Consider the following 24,626-nt stretch of genomic DNA (forward strand, 5'->3'; position numbering starts at 1 on the left):
CTGTTAAGCCTCATTCAGACGTCCATGTTACACGTACGTGTGTTTTTTTCACGGATAGGCTATATTGGGTACGTGTTCTATGATGCTTTTCACCTGTCAAAGTTATTTTATGGCAGCACGGATGAATATAAGTCTTTAGGTTCATGAAAAACACATGGATAGCGTCTGTATGCTATCCGTATATAACACTGCAACGTATAGGAGGAACTTTGTCATTTATTTCTTAATTCATCCATGAAAATCCCCAATGGTAAAAACAGACTGAAGACACTGGTACCTTTTTACACATACGTGTTTAAACATGAACGGGTCAATGAGGCCTAAAGGGAGTCGGGCAGCGAGTATCAGGCACTGACTGTATGACTCGGAAATGCTGTGACGTTTTGGAAAATAATTTAAAAGCCGCTGGTGAAAAAGTCGCATGTAAGACTAGTCGGACAGGAAGGTCCCGGCCCCTTCTCCCTGCACTCGCGTACACGGAGGGACCTGTGAGTCGCTGGTAGAGGGCGGGAGAAGTTGCCGGGGACCGGTCTTTTTGACTAGTTTATAGCGCGTCTCGGTCCCCGGAGGCTTTTAGACTGTTTTTCTCTAAAACGCTGCGGTGTATGAAAGTCAAACATACCTGGCTGAGATCATACAGCCAGCACATGATGCATGATGTCCATGTCTGCTGTCACGTTCCCTTCAAAGCAAATGTATCACTTATAATATTTTTAATAATTACAAAACAGATTTTTTTTACACGATTATGGAGGTAACCATCTCGACTGAACATTTGTTAACTGCATTTAGAGGTATACTTTACCGCATGATATGAAGGTAATCCAGCTCACCGAACTGTGAATGCTTTTATTCACACAAAGTGCATAACAGAGGACAGGATCAGCAGTACAGCTAGGAGAAATGCGTCAACTGTTTTCGGGTGACAGCCCACCACCAGTCAATAAGGGTGGGCTGTCACCTGAAACGCGTTTCTCACATTTCTCCTAACTACTGCTGATCCTGCCTCTGTTGTGCACTTTGTGAATAAAAGCCTATTCACGGTACGTTGATCTGGATTACCTTCATTTTATGACTGTGTTACGCCACAACGTGACGTTTCCGTGCTCCGAACACTTCCAAGATGTCCCCTACAGTGAGCTGGATCCAATATTGCTTCTATATTTTACCGCAGCCACATGAACTATTCCTAAAGCATTCACTAAAATCTTGTTATCTTGCAGGCCTCGTGTGCTCATGTTCTGTTATGATCACAAATCATCCTAGAATTACTTACAACTAATATTACCATTGTGGGTCCCTTCTTGCAATTGCTTTTAAGTAAAAGCTGAAAAGGGGGAGGGTTGTTCGGGACTAACATCTCTAACCTATCTGTCGTAGTTAATAAGCGATTGGTGGGGGTTTGACACCCCTGAGTAGGTGATTATCTGCTCCGACAGCGGCTGTATCTAAGCAATGTATGGAATGGAACGACGCAGGTTTGTACAGGGTTTATTGGCCACTTCTTGAATAGGAGCTGATCTCCAGTATCTGGTACCGGCCTCTACACAATGTACATAATGGTGGTGTTCTGCTTGGAACATTGCGTCATAAATATGTTACTCCTTGATTAAAATATTAATGGGACATTAAAGGGAACCAGTCACCAGGCCACCACCTTCCAGCCCTCATATACAGCATTCTATACTGCTGTATAAGCCCCCGATCCATCCTGCAAGACAAGAAGTAGAGTTTTTATTACCTTGGGGGGGGGGGGGGGGGTGGTCCAGGTCGAGGGGTGTCGCTCGTCTTGGTCCAATGCCTCCCTTCTTCTTGTGATGCCGTCCTCCTTTTTTCTTAGGGTGAATGATGCATCTCCTACGTCATCCACACAGTCTCCCCGGTATCACGCTCCTGCACAGGTGTACTTCTCTGTCCTGGCGAGGGCAGAGTAAGCTACTGCAGTGCACATGCGGCGGGGCTCTTTGACCTTTACCGACGCATGAAGTACTTTGGTCTGCCCTCGTTAGGACAGAGAAGATGCCGGAGAGACTGTGTGGATGACATAGGAACAGGTCATTCACACAGAGCAAGAAGGAGGACGGTATTGCAAGAAGGGAGGCGCCAGACCAAGACTAGCGATGCCCATCGGACCGGACCGCCCCCCAGGTGAATATAATAAAAGCTCTTTTTCTTGGCTTGCAGGCCAGGTTGGGGGCATATATACAGCATTATAGAATGTTGTATATGAGGACTGAAAGGTTGTGGCCGTATCTCATATCGGTCAAATCTGGTGACAGGTTCCCTTTAATTCTGCCAACTTTCTGATTAGCAGTTTGTGTAGGCCATTTTTATTTTCTTTCAAGTATGCAATGGCATTTATGACATCTGTAGGATTGCAAACACGCCATTTAACACATTTGCAGTCATTTTCCTGTGACTACTCCTTCAGCTCCTCCTGTTTGTAGGTGTCAATCAAATGACATCACTTCCTGCCTCAGTGACTACACAGTTGAGTCCACTCATGGTCACAAAACTATAAATCAAAGGGACCTCGAAGAGAACAAGACAGAAAGGCGCCATCAATGAAGGTGGTAGGAAAGATGGCAGCCAGTCCTGGGCAGAGATGGAAGGATGTGTGCATGATTCACAGGATGAAATGCAGATAGATGAACAGGAGGTCATATATAGATTATATTGGTCTCGCACCTTTCACTGACATAGGTGCAGTATCCGTGTACTGCCTTTTCTACAATAGTCAATTAGCACATGGCAGAAAAAAATAGCTATTTTCAGAGTTTTCCTTTACATCCGTTGAAAACTAGAAAGATGGATTTATAAAAAATACACGTGCTTTACTTTTATTAATACTGACAAGAATTTAACAAAAGCACAAAAGGTGTTAAGTCTAAAAGTTTGTTTAAATAGAGAAAGTGTTTGACAAGTCAATGTATTCTTCAACCCGGCCACACAAGGCTTCAATACTTTATAACCTTAGAGACATTGCTTCATCTTCCGGCTCAGCTGTAAATTGAGAAAATCATAATCTTTGAATGGGCGTTAATATACTTTTTTTTTTTTTTTAAATCAAAGCAGCAAAAGCATATATAAATATAAGAGCTATAAAATACATACACATTTTGCCAAGACGTTCTTTCTGTAGGCTTTAATTCTGAAGAAGAAGAGGTATAATATAACAGCACAGGCAGAAATAAGCATGCTGTTACAGTGTAACCCAATGAATGAGGTTATGACCCGGAAATATGAGCCCTAAGTTGCCGTCTGCTGTAAAGACTTAATATTCTATTCTGTATTGAATGATCTTAAGGGCAATAAGCACAAGAAGAACAGTTACTCGCTCCAACGCCTTTTAATGCTCTCACTATTGTAAGACTACAATATGTTTACATGTGGCGTAATTATTGAGGATTCACCATCAAAATCTGCAATAAAGTTCAGTACAGAATTTGTGTTTATAAAGGAAAAATATCTGTGCAGATCTGAGAATTTCTTTTAAGGCATGGATGCTCTTAAAAAATATATATTTAAAAAATAAATCCAACGCAGTTCGCTCTGAGGTCTGAGCTGCCTGCTCCATTTGGAGGACCAAAGACTGCTAAAGCCTGTGATTGGCAGCAGCGCTCAGGTGACTAGAATCGGATGTTTCTTAATTGTCCCCATCACAGCCTCGGTGCAGGAGATTTTGGGAAGCGAGTGACGTCCTACACTAAAACTATGACAGGGACATTGATCTCATCTTCAGTCACAAAGAGGGAGCATGATTATAACACATGAGGCCGGACTAGTCCCGGCCAATAGATAAAGCCGCCCCCCTCCGGACTAGTCCCGGCCAATAGATGCCCACCCCCATCTGGACTAGTATTGGCGGCCAAAAGATTGCGCAACCCCAGTTCCCCCTCTGGACTAGTCCCAGACAATAGATGCCGCCGCCCCCCTTCCAGACTAGTCCCAGCCAATAGACCCCCCCCCCCTCTGGACTAGTCCCAGCCAATTTGCATATTGCTAGCAGCGATGTAAGAAATGTTTTTACTGCACGTAGCAATCAACTTTTGGTTCCTGCATCATAATGAAGGATAATAGCAGTTTGGGAGACTTGGAAGACATCACAGGTTTCCTTTGATAGGAATATCCCATAAAGTGTCATACATGACAAATCTATAGCCTGCGTCTCTTGTTGGGATACCCCTTTCTTTTACCAGTAGAATAGGATTTTATAGCATAAATATAAAAAAACACTGAAAATTATAGTGCGAAAAACCACATAAGGGCAGTTTAACAAGGATCTTTTTTTTTTTTTTTAAAGAACACCATGCATTTCTACTTTATTTTCATGGAAGGAGACAAACATCCAGGTTTCCTGGCCTAGATCCTCTTTTATTCACTACATTGGACACACCAGACACCGGTAGTAATTAATACTTACGTTTCACGAGCAATTATCCTGCTGCCAATGGACGCCTGAACTGCTATCTCAAACAGCTGTCTTGGTATGGCGTCACGTAACCGTTCACACATTGCTTTACCCACTTCATACGCCTTTTTCCCTAAATTAAAGCGTGAGCTCATTAAAATCACATGTAACTCAATTTCCTGTTAATTGGGGTTTATTCACCTTTGTAAAGCCCATCTCTAACGAAGAACAAATCCTCTACAATAACGAGTATAAAGAAGCCCTTAACGAGTCCTCATCTACCAAGTACCAATAATTTCTATATAGAGGCTTCCAGTCTATATAGACACCCATCAACCTGCCATAGATATTATTACCCAGTTTCCCTCAAACATGGGGAAGAAGTACAAAAATAGGCAGATTTAACATTCAGGACAGGAGAAAGTGGCATGTCACCCAATCATAGACCAGCCCTCCGAATCAAAGAAGAACCTTTCTAGGGACCCCAACCAGTCACCCCTCCCTTTAATTCCATCTCTAGAGGCTACATATCATTTACTATTACATATGTAATCTTCCATTTTTCCCTTAAAATAATTCATCAGGTTTCATGACCACATGACCAGATGTTCTAATACATCAAGTCCATGGAAAGTAGGTAGACCCAAACAGATATATTAACATATAAATCGGATGGTGCTGCCATTACATCCATGGTGTAGATCATGAAAATTAAGCAATATTTGACATTTACATGCAGTTAAAAAAAAAACGATTCAGGAAGGAGTTCTGACATTTACATAATATGGCGCCACCTGTTGTTCAATTTGTATAGCAACGTCAGGTCCGTCTACTGAGCTAAGTGCTAGAGGACACACATGCTCAGTCTCCCACAGTCAAATCTCGGTGTCTGTGCACAGGAAACTATTCCCATTGGTCCTTTACAGTGAACAGAGGATAACTGTGCAGAGGACAGGATGGGGGAACATAGGTCCATTAGCATTCAGCTTATTAGATGGACATGCAAGTTGATACACACTTTGAATACTAGGTGGTGCAATACTTAACTTCACTTTTTTTTTTCCATTTTTTTTAGTTGTGCTTTCAAGTAATGTTTCCGAATAACCAGTCTTGTGTTTGTGCATAAGGAATAACACTTTCTGCCCATTATAGGACTTGTTTTCCTGCATTTTCACCAGTTTTCCCCTCTGCAGGCTTGATCTCTTAATTTTCAACATATGCTGAGCAGGTGGGAGGAGAATCCTGGCAGCTACAGAGAGATTCCTGCTCTTTATTCCTTAGTTAGCACACAGATGACAAAGCAGAGGCATGGAGGACATTATTATTATTTTTAAAGCACCATTAATTCGTGGGTGCTGAACATGTGAACAGGGTTATATACATATAACAAATAGACTGGTACAGTGAAGAGGACCCTGCCCTCAAGGGCTTATAAAATACAGGGTAATGGAGAAGTAGAGAGAAGAACATTATACAGCAGTACGGAGCTGTGTAGCTGTGCATCCAGCTCTTATGTAAGGTAAAACACTGAAGAGGAAGCTCAGTCCTCATTTTCCTCAGTCTGCGTCTCACTCCTCCTTCCATTCTCCATAGATTATAATGGGCAGCGTCACGACACCACAGTGAGCCTGCTGTCCGTCTTCTCTCAGCAAGTTAGATTTGAGGGTTTTTTTATGACAAGTTCAGGAGGTAAGGGGAGTGGAGCAGTAAGCAGATTTCTGTGATCAGATATATTACAAGGTGTTTTTTTTTTTTTAATAATCTCCTGTTCTATTGAGTTATGTAAAGCAGGTTGAAAATACAATTCCCTTTTAAATCTTGTAAATTGTAAAGTTTAATGTTTTATGATGAACACAGCGGATGTGATCTCCGTATCAACAAAAGCTTCCAGGCTCTCTGCAAAAACGTGAAGACCTATGGGCTTCTTGGCTCGATATTCCTGGCCTAGCACCACTGAGATTCACAAGGTTTAGGTTGCTAAACGCTGTCAACATTGAGACCTTGGAACGGATTTGGTTTCTTGCTCTCCTTTCCTGATTATGTACACCCTGCTATGGTGTACGGTTTTATGTACTCTCACTTATTGCTGCTGGAGAAGGTAAACCTCCTAAGCCCCTTATTCATCGAAGGGTCCGAGACCCCTAGAGAAGGCCCTAGGAGATCCCCTTATGGGGCATCTGATCTTCTTGTGAGAATGTGCCTCAAACTGGACCAAATAGACTGTCAGTCTCTTGGAGTTGAGTAAGGAGAAAATCGTACCATCTTTTGACTATATAGATACATCTGGTTTGGGAACAGCAAAGGCTCGGCGGAAGGGGTGAAGGTTTTGCATGGTTTTGTAGGTCTCACCTTGCATATCCTGAAGATAAGGATTTTAAGTTGTCATAAAAATCAACCACAACTTCATTCAAAGGTAACAAATACTTCATCATGATCCGGTGTTCGTCTATGTAAAGAAAGCTCTTCTGCTCTGCTGGCCGGGTCTGCGGAAACAAGCAATTGGCTTTATTGGAACGTAGTTCACATTTGCATCACAGCTGCCATTCCTCATGGAGCCATGGACCAAGAGATCCGTCTTCTAATGAAACAAAATGAATCCTTGTGGGTCCCATTGACTTATAATTGGTATATCCGGTCTTCGTTATTTCTACATACATTACCACTACATTAAAAGGGAAACCAAAGACAAGAAAAATACCCAAATGATTAAAAGTAAATGTATAAATCGCACAGTGCAAAAATAATAATAAATAATAAAGGGTATTTAGTTAACACAATTTTGATCAAAATAATGTAAAAGCTGTCCCGCTGATGTAATGGAGGGTGGCAGAAACCAAATTGCCTGCTACGTGTCTCTGCTCCACTTGGCTCCTACATTAGTTTTGCTACATCTACCCCAAAATAGGGTGACATTTCCTATAATCTGCCGTCCTTGTATTATACGGGGTTATCTAGGACTTTGATAGATCAGGGGGCTTCTTACACTCGGTGATCCTCTGTTTGCAGCTCATATGGCACCCAAAAGTGAACAGTGTATGGAGTCAGGACACACCACATAGTGGCCATTCTCAGGTACTACAGCTCAGCTCCCATTGAAGTAAATAAGAGCAGAGCTGCAGAACCTGATAACAGTCTCTACACAGTGTACAGAGCTCAGGTGTTCCACCTCCGTATACTGTGTACACCGAGCTGCCGGGGGAGCTGCTGCGGACCTCCACCATCCAAAGGATAAGTCATCAATATCGAAGTCTTGGACAACCCCTTTAACATATGGAGAGTTTAAGATAACATATATAATGTGTTTGCAAAATTAATGCTTATGATATAATTTCCCAATATCATCACCTCAAATTTTGTGATCCAATGGTCACTAACCTGACACAGCGACATGATCTTTCCAAGATAGTCATCTGGTGAGATAATTGTGCCCAAAATCATAGGTTCTAGATATTCCTTTACTACAGATTTGTCAGGAAATTTAGATGGATTTACAATAGTAATCTCCAATTCTCCATATTCCTAAAGAAATAATGTGGAAAATTAGATGGGATCATACAATTGGAGCTGATCTGCAGAACCCAGCAGTGACCAGTGACCAACGTGCTGGAGCGGTGTGGATCCGCTCTGAACACCATCTGGCCACCGCTGCACACAGCAGATTGTTGGTGATGCCAGTTGTTGGGACTTCCACCGATCTGACATTGATGACCAGTGCCGGGATTAGGTCATTAATGTTACAGTAGCAGAAAACCGCTTTAACTGCAAATACTGAACAAAAAATGTCATCATCTCAACATCAAAGTCCAATTTTACTGATTTTGTTTCCCTCAGAAATAATGAATCACCCTGATAGTTAGTTTTGGGGTATGGCACAACAAGTCAGAGTGGCCCACAATACAGCGCAGAGTGGTTACGTTTCGCAGCCTATGATCCACCAGATCCACGTATGAGGCATTACTGCATCATGGAAGCCATAGACAGAAAGTACATTAATAAGCTTTGGAGAGGACAGCACAGCCTTGTATGGGACTGTAGGGGACGTCATTATGACAGATGCATTGTATTCCAGCTCCAGTCTCTGGTTAAACACCTCCATGTGTAAAAGCCCCAGGAAGCCCAACCTGTGCAGGACATGAACGTTAGTTATAATTTATATAGAGAGGCAAATATACCGAAAGTGTTAATAAAATGGAAAACTACTTAGTGCTCGATAGGGATCCACCACTCTAATAGAAATTGGTCTGGAAAATATCAGTAACGCGGTGTCCATGATAACAGAGAAACACCACGCTATTTGCACTGCCTACTATACACAAGGCAGGTCGTAGACTGAACTACAAACCAGTTCAAGACCAGATAATTTCTGATCATCACCAGGCATATATATTTTTTTCGTACATGGGATTTTAAGATCTATAAAAAGGTCTCTGGTTCAGTCATACAAATAACATTTGCCTCCATTTAGTCATTACTGAATTCCCCTGTAACTGGGGCTTATAGGCCAGGCCCAGTTACAGGGAAATTCAGTAATAACAAAACATGACAAAATTCAACTTCCTGCAAACTGCTGAGCTAATCTGGGACTAACCCAGCAACGCATGCTGCCAGCAACCGGTACTCACATGATCACCGCCATTGCTTCCTAAACTATACGCACAGCACTTGTTTAGGAAGGCAGAGGTGGTAATAAACCATTTCTGACTTCTCTTTGGGAAGTCCAGCAGGCTCATGTGTACATGTACATGTGTATTGAGGAGGATATGAGGATTCAGATCTACACAATACTGTACCGGTGACAATCCTGGCTATGGAATTGCAGGATAATATGTCACAAACATATCTGGATAAGCTGGAGGTTTGGGCCGAGAAGTGACAAATGTGATTTAACAATAAAAAATAAATTTTCACTAGTCAGACTCCATATGGAACATGGTGCACAGATTTGGCCACCAGTGCGCAAGAAAGACAAAGCCGAGGTCTAGCAAATTCAAGGTGGGAGATTAAAGTAAAGATGGAATAGGTGGACTGCCATACAAGGAAAGAGTAATACAATTAATTATTAATTAAAATTATTAGTTATTATTAAATTATTAGTTAAAAAGAAATGCTAAGGAGTGACATACTGTAATATATTCAGTACCGTATCTATAACAAAAGGGCCAAGACCAGGATTCTTTACTGTAAGAGCGTGAAACTGTGCAACTCTCTGCGTGATACAATGCTGAATTCACTAGGGGACTAGATACCATTCGTGAGTGTAATATACAAGTGGTTAACCCAGTGGTTTGTTCGGCCAAAAACTGGACTTTACCTTGTAATGTGTTTTTGCTTTACTCCTGATAATTAAACTTGCACAAATGACCCCTTTTCAAAAATTAAAGTTATTGAAATGTCTATCTAATGCTCAATTAATCGGTCCGTAGGTGATAACTGTGCCCTTATGATCACTGTAGGACACATTAATGCCCGCACGGTATATTTTCATCATGAGTACAGGAAATGACTGAAATAAAATATATAGTGATATAAAATAATTCAGATAATGGCAGTAGAAGACGTACCTCCAGCCAGCACCCAGAGCTGCACTGCTGTCCTGACTAACAGACACTTGAATCGTTCAAGGTCAGCTTTTCCAGTGCACTCTTCAAATTGCTGTATTCGGAGTGGTCAAATTCACATAAAAAAATCCACATCAAAATACTGTGTGTGAACTTACCCCAAGGGTGTGTGCACATGGCGCCTTTTTCAAGTGGATTCCTTCCAGGCAGCTTTTTCAGCCTGGAATCTGCCAGATAAAGCGCCCCATAATATGAACATAATGCACAGCAATGTCAAAGCAACATTGCTGTGCACATCTTCTGTCTTATGTCTTTTAACCACTTTAGGATTCGGAAACTGAAGTGGTTAAAATAAGGAACAGGTTCATTCTTTGAGTGTCTTCCGCTAGGAAGCCGCCTTCTCTCTATAGTTACCAGTATAAAATGAAAGCCGCTGCAAAGCCGCCAGAGAAGACACCTCAGGAATCGACCATCGTGGTCTTCCTGAAGCGGCTTTGTTTGGGAAATCTCTGTGGCGGTACCGAAATCTAAGAGACGCCATGTGCACATATCTTAAAATGGTTTTCCCAAAACTCAGGAAACAGCAGGGAATGTGTTCAATCCCTATTCTCACCTCTTTGTTCCCCCCATGGCTCCATCACTATTGATCCGGTAGTCCGCACTGGTCTCCGCTTACTTCCTGCAGGCTTTCCGTACATCATTCATGTGACTAAGGTACTGGCCTCAGCAGTGAAGCCGACATCTCCAGCACATGACCTTTAAGGCACCCGATTATCTTAAAGAGTGACGCTCTTTTAATTGTTATTTCATTAATTAATAGTACACATGAAATTAAACAACTTTGTAATATATCTTATCAAAGACATTTTCTTCATTCTCTGCCAAAATTTATCATTCACTATGAAATTCTGAGATAAAATCTGTATTCAGTGAAGACACTTTCCCATTACTGAGATAGGAGATTGCAGCTGCTACTGATACAATTCTATGTGGGCAGGAAGAGGGAGGAGCTAGAGACAGCTCCTCCCCCTTATCAGTAGCAGCTGCCATCTCCTATCTCCGTAATGGGAAAGTCTGTCTTCACTGAATACAAATTTTTACCTCAGAATTGAGACTTGATGATGACTGATCAATTTTAGCAAATAAAGAAGCAATTAAGTGTCCACATGAATGATATACTAGATGTGGTCACTGCAGGAAGTGAGCAGGGACCGTGAGAGCCGCGATTGTGAAAGGGCAGAGATTGAGAAGGTCTTTTATTTTTTTTATTTCATATGTAATCATTCCTAGATTCCCATCTCTCGGCTATATTTTTTACAAATCGCAGAAAACCCATTTGATGTTAATTGTTTGGGCTTTTCTCATGCGCCGAGCATCACTCACGAGAAAAACAAGCTTCAAAGAACAAATGAGAGGAGACAGTCCATGCATTATGTATCACGGTGGAGTTTCATTACCAACCCCCTTGCTGCAGCGCTCCCTAAATTCCCGACAATGTAGCAAAAAACCTTGTCCACACATCACGGCTCTGAGCCGACTAGTCCTGGTGTATCGTGAGGTTCCTTCCTTACATCTCTCCTCAATTATCTCGGCTTCTGTAAAATAGGCCGAGTCTAATGGGATGAAAAATGCGGCTGCAGATTAAAGGTTCTCTGGCATTTATCTACTCTGTGATCACCGTTCCTAATCCAATCATGGAGGCGTTCCTGGCCGTTACAAGGAATTAGTAGGATTACTAAAGTGTGACAGGCGAAGGTACAGCGCCTGTGCCTGTCATGGATTCTCAATAGAGGTGGCTGGGAATGGTCGCTCTCCACTGAAATGATGGGGAGGTGCACATACTTCCCACAAGAAAGCACTTGAATTGTTAAGGTCAATCTATTCTATAGCTGTAACTTTAGGCTTAAAGGAATTGATACAGTGTGTTACCTCTGGTGCCTGGGGGGCAGTGTTTGGTATACTCTGTGTCCCTCTGAAGAAGCTATAAAAGTGAAACGCGTGTTTAGGAGAGTGGCAGGCACATAATGGGCAAGGCTCTCCTCAATACTGGTACTCAGGCACAAAATATGTAGAATTTACACTACACTTGGGATGAGTGAACCCCGTGGATGTTCGGTTTCGACAAAACTTTAGTCCAAAGTTCGGTTCGGGTACCAGAACTTGAAACCGAACTCCATAGAAGTCAATGGTGACACAAACTTTGATGCTGTAAAATGGTCGTAGTAAGGGCTAGGGGGTCTCTCACTCTTAAAACGGACTTGTCAGTGTTTGGAGTTCAGCATTGGACACTAGGTGTCCGGTATGAACCCCAAGCCTGCAATTAACTGAAAGGCTGCATCTCTGTTATGCCAGCATATACAGTTTGACAGGCAGGAGCAGAGAGACAAAGGCCAAGCCCCACTTCCGGTAATCCATATAGGGGGGTTTCTGCTGCTAGAGACAAATTACACTTGGACAGAAGGGAGACCCTAGCGGCCGACACTTTTATGTTCTCTAACTCCTGAAAAGTAACTGCAACTTAATTGAACTTTATAAAGGGATTTTGCACATTATCTATCGAATGAGATCAAGTACAGGGACCATTTAATTTGTATTAGGGTTCAACTCACCTGCAAACACCATGGGTTTCGCAGGCTTAAAGCCAGGCAGAGGCTCCACTGGCTGCTTCAGTAAATGCAGAGTGTCTCCTATTTGTGCTTCCTGTACGTCCTTCATCCCAGCGATTAGATAACCTACTTGCCCAGCATATCTTGGAAACAATGAGAGTAATATATCATCACAATTAGTGCAGATTCATCAAATTCTACTTTGAATATCAGGTACAAATCTACCATAAAAGAAGATAGCAACGGCTCTGAGACCCAGCACTGCATGTGTTCACTACAGCTATATACAGCTGGCACTAGAGGGCGCTCACAGGAGGCAGACTTCTACTGCTGCGGTTGGGTCCAATACTAGCTGTACATAATTAAATGTCAACAGCTCCCCCTGGAGGTGGCTGCATGCAGCAAAAATAGTATTTTATCTAGTTACATTTATTTAAGTAAAAAATGCTGTGAGATTAGTCAGCACTGAATTTTGGATCTAAAACTAATTTGGATCTATCAACATATATGTTATAACTTCCCAGAGCCTAAATACCACATCAGAGAGCTCTGCTAATTGCACTGTAACAAGCTGAGAAGCATCATGCGGCCACAACAGATTTGTATTCAATGGCAATAAAAACACAAAATTGTATTTTAATTTGCAGAACTTTCCATAACACAATATTGACATTTTATTTGCTTTAATAACAGAATCCCCTTTCAGCTCTGCACTCTCCTGGGCACCAAACACACATGTATATTCATAGAAAGCAGCACCGACAGGAGCATCACTACTGGATGCAGGATTAGAGCGCCATCTAGTGACACTAAAAGAATATTCCTAGTGTGCTAAAATGTCGCTCTATTATATCCTGCACAGGGTCGTACACAATTTTAAATGCTTTGGATATCGGAAAAAATTACTTAAAAAAAAAAATGATGGAAAAACCCTTTTAAAAATTCACAGAAAGCAATAAGGAAAAAGAACAAACAAAAGAAGTGGTGCTGAGATGGGCCGGCTGCAGTTTATGCCGATCCTTGGATGACAAAGTGCATGTGGGATAATCTTCACTTTCACAATTTTTTATTATCCTTGCCTTCTAAAAGCTATAAAACTTTTTTTTTTCCAGTAGATTCGTTGTATCTGGGATTTTTTTTGCAGTTAGAGCTGTAGTTTTTATAACTATTTTCTGATCTCTTTTTATTACTTTTCTTGGTGAGGCAAAGTGAACAAAATAAACTCCAGAGATTCTGACGCTTCATCTTTTTTTTTTTCTTTTTCATTCCATCATCCACTCGATAGGATTTCTATAAGATATTTTTTTTAGTTTTAACACGAACAGATGTGGTGAAGCCAAAAATGATGTAACGGGAGAATTTAACTTTGCAGGCTCAGGTCACCGAAAACATACAATCGCTTCACCGCTACAGTGTAGAGTAAAATGACCAATCTCATATTAAACCCTGTTATGGGATGGGCTTCATAGCTGTACAATCATGGAAGGCATGGAGGCCTTCAGTAGGATCCTTGGCTGTCAAGACAATGCCATTGCCACATAACACTCATATGATTGATGATATGACATGGCTATATAACTGATGGGGAGCCGTACCCCTTCAAGCCCCACTGATTCTCAGAAAGAGGGGGATGCTGTCTTTGCCTGCACAGCGGCCCCCTAAGGCTATGTGCCCACGATGCAGAAATGCTCTGGATGTTTCCTGAACATTTCTGAATCTCCCCGGCAGAAAAAACACACAGTGGGCACACAGCCTTACGCGGTGAAATGAGCTGCATCTGGATCTCGTCCACCTAAAGGGACTGTCAGCACAGAATGACTGCTCAAACGAAGTCCCAACTCTCGGTGCTTCATGGCGAGGCCAATCATTTATATACACCTTCCCACCTGCTTGTTTTCCCTCTATCCACACCCTCCTCTTCTTTGATTGACAGCTCTGGCTTCATAGAACCAGAGAAGGAAGGAGACAGAGGTAAAACAAGCAGGTGGAAAGGTGTATATAAAGGATTGGCCCACGCCGTGATCCACGGAGTGCTTGTACTTGGTTTGAACAGTCATTCTGTGCTGACAGTCCCTTTAAAATCAGTGTTTCCCAAACTCCAGTCCTCACGGCCCCCCACAGGTCATGTTTTCAGGATTTCCATAGTATTGCACAGGTGAGAGAATTCCTGATTCCTTGATGATACTTTTATCACATGTGTAATACTGAGGAAATCCTGAAAACATTACCTATTGGGGGGAAAACCTGACCTGTTGGGGGCCATGAGGACTGGAGTTTGGGAAACACTGTTTTAAATGGAGCTGTGCTGCATTTTTATTATTCAGCGATTAGCAGGATCCCCCAACAATTTCTTAAGCAATGAGAAAATGCAGTCCCTAATGATGTCCTCTGACAATAAGCGGATCACGTACAGCAGATGCATTGGGTTCTGCATTTCTTTGAGAATGGGATGGGGCAGCTTCTGTCTTCTCAGTGATACAATCAGGAAGGAGTTGCAGCGTGAGACAATCCCTGTCTACATCTTTGATCTGATCATCAATACAGAGGGCTGATTGGTGAAGACAGAGGGAAAGGCTAATAAAATTCTTAAAAAAAACTTAGTTTTTCGGCTGGCACTTCCTCTGGGGTCAGTATGCCAACCTCATTGACTTCATAGCACTTACCAGAGTGGGCAGACACAATTTTATTGCCTTTACACACGTCACCTCCACAAAGTGCGATGCTGGCTACGACGCCTCTGTAGTGATCAAACGTTGAGTCAAACAGCAGGGCTTTAAGAGGGCTGCCCTTTTCAATCTTGGGACTAAAACACAAAAATAAGACATCCTGTTAAGGGGTATAAAGGTAAGTAAACAGCGTTCAGTCCGGAGTGATGAATTCCAAAAGAAAGTTTATTCCGCCATCACATAACGTTTCGACCTGTTATAGGTCTTTATCAAGTATATACTAAGACATACAGGGATACTGATCCCCTTTAAGGAAAATCAGTGGCCAGAACCCTTTAAATTCCCCTTAAATGGTCCAAAACTGAAACTGTGGGAACAATATAATCCACTTAGGGTTCAGCAAACTTACAGTCAAGGGTTTGATAAAGTTATCTACATCCTTGTGTCTCCAGAAAGCATAGCGTACGTTCACGTGCTGAAAATGCCAACCAGTTCTGGAGTGAGCAGAGGTCCGCAGCTTGTGACACTCCTGCTGTAGTGAAACTACAGATCCCAGCAGGCTGACGGTCTCTCATCAAGTTATGCTGGGAGCCGCAGTTTAACAAATAGTGCTAGAGGATCCATGTCAGAAATATGAGGCTGCCACTAGGGTTTCTCCCACAAATATGTAATCGGAAGTGGAGAAGATCCGCACGTGGATGAGCCCTATTCTCTATCTGTGAACATACTACTCCTTCACTCAGATTCTAAGTGGTTCTGCAGTGCATCTGTGCAGAGCAAGCTGTCAATCAAAATCAGGGCCGGGTTTACAGCCGTCACCCCAGATATAGTGAGCGGTGCTGTGATCCAAGACTGTAGCTGCTCCGTGCACACGTGGTTTGGGGTGAATCCTGCCTTCATTACTGCACAGCTGCTCAGAGGGATCGGTACTAGGTACAGCAGGAGTGCCAGCGATGTTCACAGATTTACCTGCTGCGGGACTGAAGGAGTCTGATAGTGTTCGGCTCTAAGCTTTTTACCTTGTTTACGACAGGAATAATTGAAAGCTGTGCTTCAAAGGCGAGGAAGAAGTTTGCCACCGTCTGCGCTTGAATACCCTTAAGGGGGGAAAAAAATATATTTATATATATACAAATACTGAAACATCTAAATGCATTAGAACATCAAACCTGGTGAAGCGGTAAATGACTTGTCCTCCAGGGATACAGGCTACTGTCATTCAGTAATTATTTAATAGGAATTTTACATTTTATGTGATCACCACGCTAGAATGTAAATGGAGAAAAACACAACACAACTCCTCACCATATGAAGATATTTTGTGTTTTATAGAACAAGGATTTCTGTGGAATAACAAGACTGATTTACTGTGTATGCACCATAGCCTTCATTTGATGTCACTTACTTAGCACCAACACCTTGCCCCAACTCTGCAATCCCCAATATCAGTCCATGACCTCAATGGGGTCACTATAAAATTCTAAAGAGGACTGGTCATGTCTCTATTAGAAAATAGACAAACTTAGGATAGAAACAATATGAACATATACCCTGCTATAAGTAAGTAAAAAGCAACAGTGAATATATATAATATAGGGTACTTAGTAAACATGGTTTTTGATTTTAAAAAAGCCATCGCACCAGCGCCAAGGTGTACCCAGTCAGTCATGTGAAGTATATAATAAAATACACTTTAGTACAATATTAGTATCTTGTCCCTTTAAATCTGCAGCTACTTCTGTCACCATGGTAACTGCATTCATACTCAGCCAACAGGATTGCTCGGTTTGAATTTGAAGAAGGAAAAAAAAAAAAAAAGTCCTATATCGTCAGTTTGTTCCATCTCATCTGAGTGTGAAGACAGACACCTGCGATCAGCGAGATTATAGGTATAAGACGTGATATAATATAACGGACGGAGCCACATCCCATCACACGCACTCAGCGACCACAACTGACAGGAATCAGCACATTTATCAGAGGATAAGTCATTATTCCCCAACACATGATACGCTGAGACACCAGTGGGGGGCGCCACACTCGTTACATCTACCATCTGGATGGATCCAGCGACGAGATCCTGATATTTACTCCCAACTTCGCTCCTCCACGGGGAATGGCCCAGATGCACGCAGAACGGACCGAAGTGTAATACTGCTAGAACTCTGCATGATATCACACTCTCCATATATACCACATAATAACGGGGTGCTCCCACTGGGACAGGTCATCACCTGTCCAGAGATCAGTGATAACTTGTTTCAACTAGAAATCCCCTTTAATGGAAGAGATCACATATCTAACAGCCAATACTATTCATTCCCAATCTTCCCTGTGCCCAGTAATGCCCCTGGGTATATCGCCAATATGAGCCAATCACCAAACCCTCTGCTGACTGTTCCTGATGTTTTATAGAGTATGGAGACGTTTCTACAAGAGAAGATATCAGCGGCCACCATGGGGATGGAGTATTCAGCCAGCGATGGAGCAGGTAGTATCCACCAGCCTGTGATATCTCACCTTCCTCCATATTCTGCTGTTACATGCGTTTCTTCAGCTTTACCGATTCCCAACATAACCAATTTATGTTTTTTTTCTGTTTTTTCCTCCGCTTTTTCCAAGGGCTATAACTTTTTGATATCTGTCCACATAGTGTGAGGTCTTGTTATTTTGCAGGACGAGCGGTACTTATAAATCCCACCATTCATTTACCACATAGTCCTAGAAAACGGGAAAAACATTCCAAGTGCAGTAAAAGTGCGAAAAAAAAAAAAGCCTGACACTGTTTTTCTGGGAAGGGTTTTAACGGCGTACATAGTGTGGTAAAAATGACCTGGTAATAGGATCCTGCTCCTCAGTGTGATTACAGCAAGACCAAACTTCTGCAATAGTTTTGGAAAAGAAAAAAACTTTTTTTTGATGGTGTCACCATTTTTTCTGAGACCCGTAACATTTTCATTTTTCGGGTTGATGGAGCAGTGTGGGGGCTTATTTTTTGAAGGGCAAGAGGACTTTATTGATAACATTTTGGGACACATATGACATGGTCATCGCTTCTTACAGGATTTTCTGCAGTATTGAGGCAATTTTGGCTTTTTGAATTTTTTTTCTGTGTTTACTGAGAATTTTTTTTTTATATATTTGGATAGATTGTATTTCTCTGAAAGAGACCATACCACAAATGTGTATATTTTTATTATCTTTATTTTTAGTGGGAGGTGAGTTGAATGTGTGGGTTTTTAATATATACATATTTTTTCACTGCATTTGTATACATCATCTGATTGCTTGTGCTATATACAGCGATACCACAGTAATGCTCCATATAGCAAAATCACAGTCTTCTTTACAGCCCAAATGAAGCTTTCTGATGACAGGCACGGAGGCTTCAGCAGACCACCGGATGTCATAGCAGTCCCTCGGCGCCCTGTGATCGCGTCACAGGAGCGCTGGTGGGCGCATGGAACGATGCGTCCCAATGCCGGCGTGCTGTTAATGCTGCTGTTAGAGATTGACAGCAGCACTGAACTGGTTAACAGTGGTGGGCAGATCTTCGCTCCACTCGCAGCTCTTAGAGGCAGATCCTGGTTGTTTGTCACAGCCATTATCTGCCATGTACGGGGCAAGCTGACTCTGCTCCATACACCCGCTACTGACTTATACCATACATGTACGGCAGATGTTGGTAAGGAGTTAAAGCGGTTGTCCAGCTTTGGGGCCATTTGTTTTTTTTACTTTAATGCAAATATTTGGGGCTAAAATTGATTTCTGTAATTGAGTTTCATTAAAAATGTTGCCTTCTGTAGCATCTGTGCTGCACTGTCTATTGCTGGCTGCAAAATTAGCTAACTGAGAATCTATCAGTGAGCTCCTTAGTCTTAAGGGAGAGTTTGCAGATCTTTCTTCTGTTTTTTTTTTCCTGAGTGCTTATTAGCTGATCTATGCCCAAAGAAAACACGAAACTTAAATGTGCAGGGAAACAATAAGTCTGTAATAGCCAGTGAAAAACACTTAATGAAACCTAAATGTAAAAAATTACTTTTAGTAGTAAATACATGGACATAAGAAAATACACACTGCTCAAAAAAATAAAGGGAACACTTAAACAACAGAATATAACTCCAAGTAAATCAAACTTCTGTGAAATCAAACTGTCCACTTAGGAAGCAACACTGATTGACAATCAATTTCACATGCTGGTGTGCAAATGGAATAGACAATAGATGGAAATTATTGGCAATTATCAAGACACACTCAATAAAGGAGTGGTTCTGCAAGACCACAGACCACATCTCAGTACCAATGCTTTCTGGCTGATCTGATATTTTGGTCACTTTTGAATGTTGGTTGTGCTTTCACACTCGTGGTAGCATGAGACGGACTCTACAACCCACAGAAGTTGCTCAGGTAGTGCAGCTCATCCAGGATGGCACATCAATGCGAGCTGTGGCAACAAGGTTTGCTGTGTCTGTCAGCGTAGTGTCCAGAGGCTGGAGGCGCTACCAGGAGATATGCCAGTACACCAGAAGACATGGAGGGGGCCATAGGAGGGCAACAACCCAGCAGCAGGACCGCTGGGCAAGGAGGTACAGGAGGAGCACAACCAGAGCCCTGCAAAATGACCTCCAGCAGGCCACAAATGTGCATGTGTCTGCACAAATGGTTATAAACCGACTCCATGAGGGTGGGATGAGGGCCAGACGTCCACAGATGGGGGTTGTGCCCAATGCCAGACCTCATGTGGCTGGAGTGTGTCAGCAGTTCCTGCAAGATGAAGGCATTGAAGCTATGGACTGGCCCGCCCGTTCCCCAGACTTGAATCCGATTGAGACATGATGTCCCAGATGTGCTCACTCCATCCACCAACGTCACGTTGCACTACTGACTGTCCAGGAGTTGGCGGATGCTTTAGTCCAGGTCTGGGAGGAGATCCCACAGGAGACCATCTGCAACATCAGGAGCATTCCCAGGCATTGTAGGGAGGTCATACAGGCACGTGGAGGCCACACACAATACTGAGCCTTGTTTTGACTTGTTTTAAGGACATTACATCAAAGTTGGATCAGCCTGTAGTGTGTTTCTCCACTTTAATTTTGGGGGTGACTCCAAATCCAGGCCTCCATTGGTTAATACATTTGATTTCCATTGATGATTTTTGTGTGATTTTGTTGTCAGCACATTCAACTTTGTACAGAACAAAGTATTCAATGAGAATATTTCTTTCATTCAGATCTAGGATGTTATTTGAGTGTTCCCTTTATTTTTTTGAGCAGTGATATATAGATATATATATATATATATATATATCTCTATTATAAAAAATTACTGCAGCTTTAATGCTATTTATTACGTCTCAGGAGGAGGACGGAAGAGGAGGAGGATGGAAGAGGATGAAGACGGAAGAGGATGAAGACGGAAGAGGAGGACGACAGAATTGCACCTTAAGATCCCTAGGGGGAAAGGGATGGTAGTAATATAGCGGTAGTATATCCGTATTAGTGTAATATGAGTAATAATACTAGTGATAATAGTAAGAAAGTAATAAAATAACAGTAGTAATAGTAGTAGGTAGAATAGCAGTGTGATCCAGGGTCCTAGGACTGATCGCCTTTTCTCGGGGTCAAGAAGGAGTTTTTCCCCTGTGACACAAATTGGCTGAAGGTGTCCTGGGGTTTTTGCCTTCTTCTGGATCAACAGCTTTAGGCATAGGTATTTTAGTAATACCATTATTAGAATCACAAGAATAAAAAAAAAAATTAGAATTAATTTTTTTTAATTAGTTTTATAACAGTTACAATTGCATTAATCCAATAATAATAAATAGTAAAAGTGGTGGTAATAATAATAATAATAATACAAAAAATTAGTCCCAGTTAGTAAGTTAGTGTAGTGTTAGTGTAGGGACCCATCTGAAGAGGTCGCCTTGACGTTGGCAGATGGGCTCGCACAATTTGCTCAAAATGTGCGCTAAGAACCTCATATTTCTATGTACAAATCTAGCAGTAATACCATTCAGGAGATGGATATCTGTGTACACACACTTTGTTATATACTTTTGTGCAGCACACAGGGCAGGTATACAGGTACAGGGCGAGAGTGTTACAGTGATATTATAACTCGGCCTTAAGGATAAAATGCTGATAACTACAGATCCTGGAAACACATCCGAAACTAGACCTTGTAAGTAACTGGTTCCCAGCTAGTGGTGAATATGTACAGGGCAGTTCGGTACCAAGACCCGCTCTATAGGACACATTATCATCAGGCAGGTCCTGTGAGAGCTCTTACAAGATCTGCGGCAGAAGTGTGGCTGTATAACACAGTCCTGCTCCTGCCTCAGCCGCTCCACAGTGGAGCCAACCCTGACCCTGTCAGCTTAATCCATTGTGTGACACAGTAGGGGGCTTCCACAGCATTTAGGCACTTTAGACAGGAGAGGGAGGCGTGATCATGGTGCCGATGAGTTACTATGGCAGCCGAGATCTAACAATGGACCCCATGACGGCCATCTTACTGCTCCTATTAGACCCCGGCTCAGGAAAGGTCTATGAGGACACCGGTCAGACTTATGTCGCCTGCTCTGCACATATTAGAAATGCCTAGGGCTGATTAGTTTGCCATTTGTAAATCTGATCCAGCAGGGCTGGGCTACCACTGACGTGATGAGGGATATTGAGCTCCTAGATTGGGCAGAGGAGCTCAGTCTTCAGCAGGAGCTGGCCGAGGAGAGCGGAGCAACTTGCATGGGGCTGCTGCATAAGAAGCAACTCACAAGGTGGAGATTTACCCGGAGACGCGGTGCCCGGGCTCTGATCTGCTGTGCAGGCTGCATGGTCGATGCCTCCTAGGACCCGAACTTCACCCCAAACAGGCACAGCAGAGCTCGGACAGCTGCAAGTGAACGGAGAGCGGCTGATTAGTAACTGCTGAGTCTCCTGCAGCTCAGTTAAGAGCCGCACAGAGCGGGGGTTCAGTAATGATGAATACGGGAAGTATCCACCCCGCACATGTCCTATATGCGGCCTCCAGAGGTAAAGTCTCCCCTGTAACCAGCACCTCCTCCCACCTTCTCTGCTGGCATGCTCCATTGCTTAAAGGGGATGTCTGAAGAAAACAAGTTATCACTTATCCACAGGCTCGGTGATCACTTACTGATCGTGGGGTCTGACCGCTGCGAACCATCATCTGATCGGGAAGGAGTGGAAAGTCAGGGATCAACTGCAGCTCCATTCATTCTCTATGGGGCTCTGGAAAAGCCGAGCTCAGCACTTGAATGCCACATAGGGAATGAATGGAGCGGATCCTGGATTAATATCATGTCCTCCTCTCCTCAGCTTTCTGTCTGTGTAAGTGGCTCAGCCCTTGTCTCCCCTTCTGCACCGGCTTCTGTACTGGTCCCTGTGGACTTTCTCCTAGGAGGAAGAGGAAACCCTCTGCCCTTCTGCTCTCAGTCCTCTGCGGCTTTTCACCATCGCTCAGTGCAGCCATTATATGTAATAAGGATCATTCTTCATCCCTTGTCCGGCTTTCATCCCGCCCAGTCTGACCACCTGACAAGATAATAAACATGTGAGGTGGAAGGTTCACAATTATTAGATGTGTTGTGAAAAGTCTCCACAGCAATATCCAGAGAAAAATGCAGGGTGACCGCTAGTGAAACCAGCACAAAATCCAGCGGACTGCGCTTCCTTGCCCCCCGCCGGTCTCTGTATCCTGGCATTCAGCTATTCCATTTGGTGCTTATTCAGGGAGGAAAACAAAAATGTGATGTTCTTACACAGACACCTGAAGACGCGACGTTCGCTGCTTTTCATCATCCATGTTGGGCTGCTGTACGATGTGTGGATTACTCTGCTTGTTGGATTCTTGCATTACCACAAACACTGCCTTTATTTTGTGATTTCTGTGCCGCTTCCCATTTCTAATGGCAGCGTGATATACCAGCACGTGAGGGCTGCCACAATCATGTGTCAATAGGTTATTGCTGGAGGCCGTGATACAGAGACCGTCCTGGACCAGGGAGGAGTTGGTACAGAAGCACCTAGAGAGGGGGGTACAGGGGCTTCATTTAAATTTTAAACTTAGCTGGATTGTGTTTAGCTACAAGAATGGAAAGAAAAATAATAAAATCTTAATTTTTTTTTCCTATTTGGCAAAATCGTCCATCAGAGGTTTGGCCACTACCGAAAAGTTTTTAATGAACTTACAGTAGGAGCTGGCGAAACCAAAAAAAACTTTGTAACGCCTTTAAGTCCTGAATATAATACCAATCCAGTACAGTCCGGACTTTTGCCAGATCCATGCAAAAAACGGTGAATGATCAGAAATAACCCAAAAAAGGGATCTCCTGAATGGAGAACATACATTTCTCTGGTTTGACAAATAATTTATTATCTTTGAGTATCTGTAAGACCTGCCTGACATGTACCTGATGTGACTGGAGGTGAATAAATTAATATGTCATCAAGATGGGTTTGTTGTGATCTACCTGCCAGATGACTAAAAATGTCACTAACAGTGTTGAAAGAAGGCGGGAGCATTAGTCAACCTAAATGCCATCACAAGCTTTTCATAGTGCCCCTCAGGAGTATTGAAGGCTGTCTTCCACTCATCTCCTCAATATGAATGAGATTATAAGCCCCCCTGAGGTCTAGTTTAATCACATTGTAGGAGCCAAATGGTTTTCTAAAGAGGTCCGGGATGAGAGGGAGAGGATATGCATCCCAGACCGTGATCTGATTAAACTCACGAAAATCAAGGCAGGGGAGCAACCCCTAGTCTTTTTGTTTTTGACAAAGAAAAACCCCACTGCAACGGGAGATGAAGAACGTCTTATATGGCCCAATGGTAGACTTTCAGTGATCTAGTTTTTCATGGCCTGCCTCTCTGAACCAGAGATATTATGTAACCTGATATTTTGGCAGCTTGGCCCCAGGACTAATATTAACGACGCAATCATAAGGATGAAGGGGAGGAAGCTCTTGACACCCCTGTTCAACACATTCCTGAAATCAGACCCACCATGGCTATCCTAGTGACCAAGCAGCGTTCTTGGCAATACTCGCTCCATTTTACCACCTCCCGAGTCTGCCAGTCTACGGCTAAGTGCCCACGATGCAGAAATGCTCCGGATTTTTCCTGAGCGTTTCTGCATCTCCCTGGCAGAAAAAACGCATGCGGATTTTACATGCATTTTTCCTGCCAGGGACAAGCGCAAGTGAAGCGTTTTTCACATGCATTTCCGCATGCGGGTTGTCAAGCGCTTTCCAAGCGATTTTAGCATCACTTGGAAAGTGCTTGACAACTTGGTCACACTATATAAATCCATGCAACCGGCATGGATTTATATAGTGTGACCAAGTTAATAGTTGAAAAAAAGAATAAA

The 24,626-nt window shown here is 42.7% G+C and overlaps 1 protein-coding gene across 7 annotated transcripts in view; it reads right to left on the bottom strand.

Annotated features, from left to right (window-relative positions):
• Positions 1-24,626, bottom strand: part of LOC141160600 (translation factor GUF1, mitochondrial-like) — a 63,493-nt gene that overhangs the window by 2,814 nt on the left and 36,053 nt on the right. For 5 of the 7 annotated variants that reach the window (XR_012250378.1, XM_073645555.1, XM_073645552.1 and 2 more), the window contains 7 exons: positions 16,261-16,338; positions 15,239-15,378; positions 12,579-12,718; positions 7,787-7,930; positions 6,761-6,894; positions 4,424-4,544; positions 3,115-3,151 (listed from right to left, as the gene is read on the bottom strand). Coding sequence is in view for 5 of the 7 variants with exons in the window: in XM_073645555.1 (XP_073501656.1) it covers positions 3,115-3,151; positions 4,424-4,544; positions 6,761-6,767 (165 nt within the window). In the remaining 2 variants the exon portion in view is untranslated. The remainder of the gene's footprint in view (positions 1-3,114; positions 3,152-4,423; positions 4,545-6,760; positions 6,895-7,786; positions 7,931-12,578; positions 12,719-15,238; positions 15,379-16,260; positions 16,339-24,626) is intronic. The other 2 variants (XR_012250414.1, XM_073645557.1) reach the window with 2 other exon arrangements.

This window comes from Phyllobates terribilis, unplaced genomic scaffold (assembly GCF_046119375.1).
Source record: "Phyllobates terribilis strain yellow unplaced genomic scaffold, ASM4611937v1 Scaffold_1__5_contigs__length_1240528914, whole genome shotgun sequence".
In the NCBI taxonomy this organism is placed as follows: domain Eukaryota; kingdom Metazoa; phylum Chordata; class Amphibia; order Anura; family Dendrobatidae; genus Phyllobates; species Phyllobates terribilis.